Raw genomic sequence first — 11,204 nt, forward strand, 5'->3', positions numbered from 1 at the left:
CTAAGTCAAGTTGAGTCAAGCATTAATTAGGTCTCCTCCTATTTATATGTATTATTATTGTTTTTTCTAACGTATTTTAGTCTTTGTCTACTCTTGAGACAGGGTAGGTAAAATGTGTGACTACGGTGAGTAGACGTGTAGAACTGTACGTAGAGCTTGAGAATGTACGTGGCAGGTGCATCTATAATCCTCTAATTGAAATGGGTAATAGGCTGATTTTTTCTTATTATTCAATCATCAATCAATTAATAAATGTGATATATATATATATATACTCTAGTGTGATCAAAAAGGCAAGCTAGCCCAAATACTCCATCCATTTCAACTCCAGGTTCTCTCTCTTTGGCTTTCTCAATAATATGACAAGTAGTAAAAACTCATTAAATTGCTTCAAAATAGTAGTATCAAGTAACCTGATGATTTTCCTCTCAATATATCACGCAGGGATGTTTATAGTGGCCTTCTTGTTTGTGTTGCTGGCCATGGCGGCTTGGGCATGTCAAGCCATCCGCCCTCCGCCTCCCAAAATCTGTGGCAGCGCTGGCGGCCCGCCTGTGACAGCACCTAGAATAAAGCTCAAGGATGGAAGGCATTTGGCCTACAAGGAGCATGGAGTGTCAAAAGAACTGGCAACATATAGGATTATCTATATTCATGGCTTCAGAACTTGTAGACACGATGTAGTGATTGCAACAAACCTCCCTACAGTACGTACGCAATTCTTTAACATCTAAATTCTTAATTAATTAATCTTTCAGTTGAATCAATTTAATTATATTATATTATTTCTCAGGAATTTTTCCAAGAGCTAGGACTCTACATTGTGTCCTTTGACAGACCAGGCTACGGAGAAAGCGACCCAAATCCAAAACAAACAGTGAAAAGTTTGGCTTCAGATGTACAAGAGCTTGCTGATCAGTTGGACCTCGGAACCAAATTTTACGTAATTGGTAATTCTATTGGTGGCCAGCTGGCTTGGGGCTGCCTCAAGTATATCCCTCATAGGTAAACTCCTAAACTTCAGAATCTATGGGATTTTCCTTTGCAATATATAATAGTTCAATGGACAGAATTTTTTTTTAAATCAGTAAGAGAAAATATCTTTCAACCTGTTTAAATAGTGGCAAATGTCTATAAATATGTAAAATGCACATTAAATTCTTAAGGTCATAAGTAGTAGTTTACTAAGTTAGACTAACGTTTTAAAAGTTTATAAACACTTAACACTATTTTAAATGGGTTGGAAGATATTTCTTTCAGATTGATTTGGAGAAAATTTTTGTCATACTTGAATTCAAGTAAATATGTTTTTGGCTAGAAGTGACGTCCTAGATATGTATATTATTAATTTACTCTTATTACTCCCATAATATTTCTCTCCCCAACAGGTTTATATTGGAAGTAGGCATGATTTAGCAGTGTTTCATTTTTCTTCATGTTTAAAAATAAAATAAAATTGAAAAAAAAAAAAAAATTCTTTCCTCATAGAACAAGAACCTTTATTTCTTATTTATGTTCTCCAATTAATTGTCTCATATATATATAGGCTTGCTGGAGCAGCACTAGTCTCTCCTATTGTCAACTACTGGTGGCAAGGCTTTCCAACCAACTTGTTAAGAGAGGCATACAAGGGAGAACTGGCTCAAGACCAGTGGGCAATTCGAGTTGCTCACTATATGCCATGGCTAACCTATTGGTGGAACACGCAGAAGTGGTTTCCTGCATCAAGCGCTGTCGCTGGTAACATTAATTCATTATCTCCTCAGGATTTACAAATAATGTCCAAGGTGGTTGGGACAAAAATATCCAAGGTAAATATATATATATATATATATATATATATAATAAAAATAATGTTAGGAGTCATCTTTTTATCTTTTTAAAGTTGAAGTTGATGTGATTTTTAAATTTTAGATGAGAAAATTACCTTCATATTAAATTTTGAAATATGACTTATCTTAGATGTTTAGATGAGATAAATGACTAAAATTTTTAAATTTAAAAAGAATTTTAAGAGATATCAATCATATATATATTGATTTGCAGTAGTGGTTGTGTGCATGCAGGGTCAGGCAACCCAACAAGGAGTATTTGAGTCGATGCACCGGACATTGATGATTGGACTTGGGAACTGGGAATTCAGTCCAATGGATATTGATAACCCTTTCCGTAATAAGGAAGGCTTAGTCCACGTGTGGCAGGGCGATGAAGATAGGATAACGCCAGTTACGCTACAACGCTATATCACCGACAAACTTCCGTGGATTAAATTCCATGAGTTGCCGGGCGCTGGTCATTTCTTTCCATATGCTCCTGGAATGGGTGAACTCATCATAAGGTCACTTTTGTCTAGGGGCAATTAATGGCAACGCACTTTTGATGCTTTTTTTCTTCTGTTTTCTTACTTGGCCCCTTTTTTATTTTTTGGCCTTTTTGATTGTTTATTGCTTTCGAAGTCTTTTGTTTTTTGTTTTTTTGTTTTTCCTGTTTGGTTAAAATATGTTTTTGTAGTGTCGAGTTGCTTCTCGTATTTTTTTAAAAAACTTTATTTCAGTTTTTTAAATTAGTAAAGTTAGAAATTACTTTTTTTTTTTTTTTCAATGAATGAATTTCTTTTTTTTAATAACAACACAGAGAAGACAATGTCTCTTCAGTATAAATCACAAACTCCAAATATCAATCAAGTTCAACCAATGCGTGAACTTGAGAGTTGGAACTAGCTTAGTTAAGATATTCCTTGGATTTTCCACTACGGCAATTTTCTTCACGATGATATGACCTTGTCATAGCTCCCCAAAGAAAATGATATCCGACGTTAATGTGTTTAGTCCTCTCATCATACATTTGACTTTTGATCAAATATATTCGCTTTAGATATCACAAAATACAACAATCACATCCTATTGCAAATCTAAATCACTACCAAACCTCTCAGCCAAATTACTTATTTCATTGCTTCTACAGCTATGATGTACTCTACCTCTAAGGTGGACAAAGCAACAGTTAACTATAATGTCACTTTCTAGCTAATGCAAGTCCTGAGGATGATACATGTAACACCCATGGAAAATAATTAAGAGATTTGTCAAAATTAAATTAAATAAGTTGGACAAGTAGAAGTAATAGCCAAAATGAAAATTTTGGAAAACTTAAGAAAAAATCATTTTTTAAGTCTTCCGTCTAAATGAGAGTTTCTCCATGTGACGACCTACTTAAGAAAAAGTCCTTTTTTTAAGCCACAGCCCCGTCTCTTGGCCAACCGATTAACTCTGGGTATACTCAACATGGCTAAAAAAAAAAAAAACTAAGATGGAACCACTTTCTGGAAGAGTCTCTTCAGCGGTTGCGCCTCCATTCTTAGCATCGGTACCGTGCTTCTCTCTTGTTTCTCTTAGGGCCAAAAATATACTCCTCTCTACATGTGCCTTCATTTTATAACATTTTTTTCTCATTTCTTGTACTTCTCTAAGTATATCTTAGGGCAACATGGAGGAGGGTTTGTCATCATTTTCTCAAAATTTCTTATAAACATCATTATTTTCATAATGCTTCTTTTTCTCAAACTTGTCATACATGCAACATAATTTCATAGTATAAACAAAATGATCATTTGTAATTTGAAACAGAATTTCATAAATAGCATGGCATGATAATTTTGCTGAAAAGAATAGTAAATTCACTTACCTCTTGACTGCAGCTAAGAATTTTCTCTAACTGCTAACTAATCGCCTGAAGGAAATACAAACACATTACTACCCTCATATATCTCACAACAAAGTATTTTATTACTACTATGAGTTGGCTTGCTAATCAATTGAGAATGAACTTACTTGGTATGCTTTCCCATAAAATTTTCAAAAATTATTTTATTCCTTAGGATTCATATACATATATTTATATAATATATCTTAATGTATTTTAAATTATTTTGTTTAAAAAAATTACTCTCATTAATTTTATATATATATATATATATAGCTAAGTATACTTCAAACCTTGTTGTACCTATATATGCACACCGAGGTACTGCATCTGTACATATATGAATACTTTGAATCATCATATATATCTATATATCTTGAAACATTCCGATGTACGTGTATTTATAAATACTTCCATCATTATATATATATACACTTTAAAGTAGTCCTCATGTATATATTTATAAATCCTTCAAAACATTATATATATCTACATATTTTGAAGCAATCCAGATGTACGTATATTAAAAAAAATACTACAAATCATTATATATATATATATATATAAATGACAGTAATGATCTATGGCTACAGTGAAAAAGAAGAAAATAACATTAATGGGAGTACCTGTTAAATCGACAACCAAGAGAGCTGGTTTTAAAAATGTAAGTCTGAATACTGATTACTTTATTTTCTCAAAGTACAAGTAGGTGAGATATGTTCTCAAAGTACAAGTAGGTGAGATATGACAATGGCATCACGCGAAGAGTAATAAAAATGTAAGTCTGACACATACCGATAACTTTATTTTTTCAAAAGTACAAGTAGGTGAGATATAACAATGGCATCACGTGAAGAGTTAAAAACACAATCACTCTTGCCCACTACAAGACAACACGGTAATCAAAGCTACAGTACGAACAATAACTTTGACTCCACTTTTTTTTGAATGAGTATATGTAATAATAAGATGACCATTAAAGTGGTAGTTGAATTAGTAGAATAATTTTTTTCATCTTAGTGGTCGAGTGTTCGAATTCACTTGCGGTAATAAATACGTGAACCAGATGCTACTATGAAGGAGCTCTACTGGCTCACACTTTAGTGGGGTTGTGGTGACGGGCTCGCCTTCTCAGGCAGTAGCTATGGCTCAAACCGGACATTCCACAGCGGATGGGAACTCCGATGGTCACGCCCAAGGGAGAAAACTACACTGGTCACCTCTTCTCATCCTATTAATTAAAAAAAAAAAAAAAAAAAAAAGAAGAAGAAGAAGAAAAGTTGTGAGTCCAAGGGTCATTCCTGGCCGACACTCACATTGAGGAGGGGAGAGCACCTAGACATGGTGCGAGTAAAGTACCGAGAGCCGTAGTATGAGAGGATTGGGATCCCGACAATGTTTAAAAATTGTTGGTAACAATTTTGAAATATAGGCCCTTAGATGCATCTAAGGGCTTAATTGCCGGTAACATGTCTTTTGCTTTGACAAACGATTTCAAAGCAATAGACATGGCATTTACTGGTTAGCCGATTGACATTCTGCAGTGTCCTACAGCAGAAGCCATGCCCCTTGTTTCAAACTGTTCAGAACAAATGTGAAAAAGAGCGTCTGGCCTTTGAAGCTTGACCTCAGTCCTTCTACAAAAAAGGGCTGTTTTTCACGTTTGTTCATGAACAATCTGAACAAGGAGCATGGAAGGTATTTGGCAAACCCCTTGATTTTATACGGCACTGTACACCTCAGGAAGAGCGCCTCTCCATCATGTACGAATTGTCGCTGAATAGACTGATGCAGTATGTAATTGCCGGTTTGAAAATAAAAAATTTAGATAATTCCTACTTTGCCCCTTCAAAAGGAAGAAATGATGAGACTTTTCTATTTTTCATAAGGGCATAAATATCTTTTAATAAAACCAAAGCTTGTTACATACACGGTTTATCTTGTCTCACTGCAGCATGGTCAGATTTTACTGATCAAGAAACAGTACCGTAAGAGTGGGAAAATGTGCTGCAGGTTAACAAACGAGGCCGGTTTCTGTTATACGATACTGCAAAATGTCAATTGGATGAGCAGTAAATACCATGTCTTTTGCCTTTAAGGCTTTGTTTGGCAGCCGGTTTTAGGGGTTTAGTTACTGTGCACCTTTGCACTCTTTCAGCCGGCAGTCAGCTTTTCTCAATTTTCAAACCGTGAACAGTATCCCAACTTCCAAATTACGGTTTTATCCTCTTCTTTAATTTTTTCTACCTTGCGAATGCCCTTCTCTTCTCCCTCAGACATTCACTCTTCTCCCCTGCTCTCACTTGAACCGAGCTTCGTTCCCAGTTAAGGTTATCTTCAGGAAATCATACTGCATTACAAATCTTCCTTCTCTGTAATCGTATATTCCCGTCAGGAAAAAAGTGGTCATCTCCTACAACCTTGTTTGGTAAAAGGGTTGGAGTTGGCTTAGACACTATTTATCACAATTTTTTAAAAAAATTAACATCAAAACAATTTAACTTTTTCACTTTTCATTATTATTCAAATAAAAAAATCACTACAAAACAATTTTTTTTTTTCACTTTTCAATACTATTTTGTCATTTTTTTAATACTAAACATTCTTATTTTTTTTTACATCAACTACGGTATCTAAATCAACCTATTTACCAAACACCACCGTAGTTTTACCCTCTCTGCTTTCCATCTCTTCTCCTTCTCCTCTTCCCAAAGTCTAGCTTCTGTCAGCATATCCATTTCCAGAGATTTGCTACCTTTGGCCTCCCCCTCCCCCTCCATCTCTCTCTCTCTCTCTCTCTCTTTCTCATTAGTGTAAACGGTAAAGGATAAAAGAATAATAGTGTGATTTTACTTTTTTTTCTTTCATTTTTTTTTTACATTTTTACCCTTATAATTTTGAACGAAAGAGACTACTGTAGCTCGTGTCCAGATCCTCCCTAATTTTAAGTAATTAGAGAATTTCATTTTTCGAGATCATAACTATTCAAAATATCTAAGAGTCTAAAGACATTTAAATTTAAAAAATCAAAAACAAACATAACATATTGATTATATCAAATAATAAAAATATTTATTATTTATTTATTAAAAAAAACAAGGGAGAAACCACCCTAGGATGGCAGCTCGCTACCGCCACGGCCCATCCCATGGCCTAGGTGTTAATATATATATATATATATATATATATATATATATATATCACGTTAGTTTTATTAAGCCAAATGTAAACATTTAACTAAGCATTGATCGAGTCAAGCAAAGTTTGACTAAACATTCTCATTCTTAATTATTTGAAACAATAACATTCACTTCATTTTTTTTTTTCAAGAAAAGGAAAACACCACATTTGACAAAAATAAAACCTTTCATATATGCATAACACCCTCACTTCACCTCAAGTATGAATTACCAATTTTTTCAGTGTTCTGAACTGAAAGACAAAAGAGTAATTTCATTTACAAATTTTTTCAAACGCATTGAAGTATCTGATGCAGCTCAGTTTTATTACTAAAACATGATCTTTTGCAATTTATTTTAAGGGTTAAATACTCCAAAAGCCCCTGTGATTTCACAACTTTATTTTTTTTCTCCTGAGGTTTCATTTTTATCACAGGAGGTCCCTGTGGTTTTGATAAGTGACCAAATTAGTCCATCCGTTAGTTGACCGTTAAACTGACACGTGGACCAATCAGACATCGACACGTGGCACATATATTAATTTTTTAAAAAAAAATTTTTTAATTAAAAAAAATATTAAAAAAAAAAAAAATCGGAAGAAACTGGGGGTGGCCGAGCCACCCCCTTGGCAATTTGGGGGTGGCTCGGCCACCCCCTTGGGGCCCAAGGGGGTGGCCGAAACCATCCCCGGTACCCACTGGGGGTGGCTCGGCCACCCCCATGGAGCCTTGGGGGTGGCCGAAACCACCCCCAACCACCATTGGGGGTGGTTTCGGCCACCCCCAACCACCATTGGGGGTGGTTTCGGCCACCCCCAAGGCTCCATGGGGGTGGCCGAGCCACCCCCAGTGGGTACCGGGGGTGGTTTCGGCCACCCCCTTGGAGCCCAAGGGGGTGGCCTGGCCACCTCCATGGCCAAAGGGGGTGGCCGAGCCACCCCCAAATTGCCAAGGGGGTGGCTCGGCCACCCCCAGTTTCTTCCGATTTTTCTTTTTTTTTTTTAATTAAAAAAAAATTAAAAAAATTAATATATGTGCCACGTGTCGACGTTTGATTAGTCCACGTGTCAGTCCGTACAGTCAACTAACGGTCAACTAACGGATGGACTAATTTGGTCACTTATCAAAACCACAGGGACCTCCTGTGATAAAAATGAAACCCCAGAGAAAAAAAAATAAAGTTGTAAAACCCCAAGGACTAATTTAGTATTTAATCCTTATTTTAAATAGAAAAATATTTAGTTTATGATCAAGATTTTTTTAATTATAAATAAGATATTTGTCCATTAATAAAATAATATATATTTTTAAAAATAATAAAAAAACTAAAAGTGGTCAGTCAATTCATTCTCCAACCTAAAATGTGTTGGAGGGATCTGTTCCCTTGTTACCGATGGGGCACCCCATACAAGTCTGATGCGCCACATTTCTCAAAACAATACAGAGTGCAGTAGAGACCTCAGCGTCATTTGCCAACATCACTAGAGTGCATGTGTGATGGATTGACCATGTCTTGTCCCGTCACGAAGGTAGTGATGATTATCAAGATTGATTAAAAGCTGACATACTCTTCGAAGATCCCTATCCATCTCTTTTCTCGCGCCATTTCCCATTTTTCTTTCCCACGTACTCTACATATATGATCTCAAGTGGAGGGCACTCTCTCTAGGAGGGAGAGTGGAAGCATAGAGATTTGTTTCTTACGTATTGTCTGTCAAACTGGAAAAATTGCTCTCCTTCGTCCACTTGTGAAGCAACATCTGCAGACTGCAATTACCAGAAGAAGACAGGAGCCCTAGCCGGTAGATCCTAGGAAAATTGAGAGGTTTTGCTTAGAATAGGGGGAGCTTTACTCGCAAAGCTGTTGTATGTTTTTTCTCGCCCTCTAAAAAAGCGTCAAAGATAGGAGTGGCAAAATGGGTATCTGATACGACCCGATTACGACCTGTAGGTACCCGTTACACAATTAGCCTATACCCAGACACGATCCGTTTAGCTAAACGGATAATCGGGTTTGACACGATTATGACACGAAAATAGCCGGGTAACCCGACACGACCCGTTTTACCCGTTTAAAATAACCGGGTCTAATTGGGTAGACACGACCCGACATGACCCGACACGACCCAATTACTTTAAACTATAAATTTTTTAAAAAAAAAATAAAAAAAAATAAAAAATAAAAAATAAAAAAATTCAAAATTGTAATAATAATACTAATACAATAATACATCAATATAGTCAATACAAAAAATTGAGTTCCAAGAGATTAAAGGCTTTAATAAAGGATAAGAAAAAAATATATATATCGGAAAGTGACTGTAATTGACAAATTGTATTCCAAAAGAAATTACTAAACTCATAATTTCACCTAAACTTAAAAGTTAAAAGTTAAAACAAGTAAGTTCATTTATTAAAATAGTCCACTTATTATTTAGTCCCACATGTAACAAAAGTGTTAAAAAATTAATTTAAACAATGAAAATCTAAGTTTTCTTGTTGGCTTTATCTCTTGTTGGTAATTATGTATTAACTTATTTCTTGAAGCAGGCTTCCTTGTTCTCAAAGGCTGAAAATGGTAAAGTAAGTCTTAATTTCTTAAAGTCTGTACTTAAAAAAAAATAAAAATAAAATAAAAATAAAAATAAAATAAAAATAAAAATAAAAGTCTTAAAGTTACACATGAGGAGTCCGCAAGGCAGAAAAAAAAAAGAAAAAAAAAAAGTCTTAAAGTCTGTGTAAACGTGAGGAGTCCGCAAGGCAGAAAAAAAAAGAGAAAAAAAAAAAATTAAAAAAAAATCCGAGTCTGGCAGCAAGACAGAAAAAAAAAAAATAATAATAATAATAATAATAAAACATCCGGGTCTGGCGGGTCGACCCGCCAACCCGCCAGACCCGGATACTGTACGGGTAGGGGTGTAAACGAGCCGAGCTTGAGCGAGCTTCCCTTGTTCAAGCTTGGCTCGTTTAAATTTTACTCGAGCTCGAGCTCGAGTCGAGCTCAAGGGCGAGCCAAAAAAATCGAGCTCGAGCTAATAATAAGTCGAGCCGAGCCAGCTCGCGAGCTGGCTCTTATATTTAATGTTTTTGTTTTAAATTTTTTTTTTTTTAACTTCAAGTACTCTTAAACGGCTTAAGAAGTTAGTTTGCATATGAGTATTTGCTTAGCCTGGCTAGTCGAGTATGGAGCCTGAGTCAATACAGCAAGACATTTGGTTTCAAAGAGAGAATATGCATCATTTTATAGATAAGCAAACTTGGAGATTGATGTTTTCTTAACAATGTGGGACAAGTTAACAGGTTGCATTCAGACTGCATTGGGACAACGCACCCTACAAAAAAATATTTTTTTAACGTCTCTCTCTCAATCCTCCTCACCAGTCACAACGGATCTTCCACCTGAACTCTCATTTCCCACTCTCTCACTCTCACTCACCAGACATGTAGTGATAGTGTTTGGGTCTGTTTGATTCATCAATAGTTTATGCCTTTCACAATCTCCCTCAATAGTTTCTGCTTGATTCTTTTTCCTTTCGTTTGGATCTGCTCTAATTGAATCGAGGTTTTTTTAATGATTGCTCTCTCTCTCTTTCATCACGAAGGGTCTAGAATTTTTCATTCTCTAATGCTTAAATATAAATGCAATTTTAAGGTTTTAATAATTATGAGATTTATAATTAATTATCTATTACTTAGTTTATATATATATATATACACACACTCGAGCTTATACGAGCTGTTCACGAGCTTAGCCGAATCGAGCCGAGCTTGCTTCGTTTAATATTCGAACCAGGATTTGTGTTCATGAAGTGCTTCATTTAATATTAGAGTCGAGCACGAGCCGAGCTTATGCGAGCCGAGCCCGAGCTTGCTCACGAGACGCTTCGCTCACTTAACAGCCCTATGTACGGGTCTGGCGGGTCGACCCGTCAAACCCGCACAGTAACGTGTCTAACGGGTCGACCTACCAAGCCCGGCGGGTCGACCCGCCAGACACGAAATTTTCGGGTCTTAATCGGGTAGACCCGATTACGACCCGAACCCGATTAGCCCAAACCCAATACCTGTTTTTTCGTGTCGTGTTCGTGTCGGGTTCGCGGGTCGTGTCAAAATTGCCGGCCCTAGTCAAAGATCTTGTTTTGCAGTGTATCCAGCATCGGAAATTATGTGTACGTATTCCCAGAGTTACATGTCCATGGGTTGCATTTGATGATAGCCCTTTGGATCGATTCCCTCCACTTGAGAGGGAATCCTGATCTTAAATGAATTTAAGGGATTTAAAATATTTCAATCTACAACTCAAACACAAACACAATCGCACAGA

At 36.1% G+C, this 11,204-nt stretch overlaps 1 protein-coding gene across 1 annotated transcript; it reads left to right on the top strand.

Moving 5' to 3' along the window:
- The first annotated feature begins 261 nt into the window (after nt 1-261).
- On the top strand, nt 262-2,469 carry LOC132167078 (uncharacterized). The gene is made up of 5 exons (XM_088513496.1): nt 262-331; nt 445-707; nt 794-1,005; nt 1,547-1,811; nt 2,067-2,469. The coding sequence occupies exons 2-5, from the start codon at nt 447-449 to the stop codon at nt 2,361-2,363; spliced, it is 1,035 nt and encodes a 344-aa protein (XP_088369622.1). The 5' UTR covers nt 262-331; nt 445-446; the 3' UTR covers nt 2,364-2,469.
- Nucleotides 2,470-11,204: the final 8,735 nt, after the last annotated feature.

The sequence above is a fragment of the Corylus avellana genome, chromosome 2, assembly GCF_965113065.1.
Source record: "Corylus avellana chromosome 2, dhCorAvel1.hap1.2, whole genome shotgun sequence".
NCBI classification, from domain to species: Eukaryota; Viridiplantae; Streptophyta; class Magnoliopsida; order Fagales; family Betulaceae; genus Corylus; species Corylus avellana.

Excerpts from the sequence above, each read along its gene's own strand:
- LOC132167078 (XM_088513496.1), top strand. The coding sequence starts at position 447 with ATGTTTATAGTGGCCTTCTTGTTTGTGTTGCTGGCCATGGCGGCTTGG. Across the intron at positions 708-793 it reads TTGCAACAAACCTCCCTACA|GAATTTTTCCAAGAGCTAGG; the intron begins GTACGTACGCAA and ends ATTATTTCTCAG. Across the intron at positions 1,812-2,066 it reads TTGGGACAAAAATATCCAAG|GGTCAGGCAACCCAACAAGG; the intron begins GTAAATATATAT and ends GTGTGCATGCAG.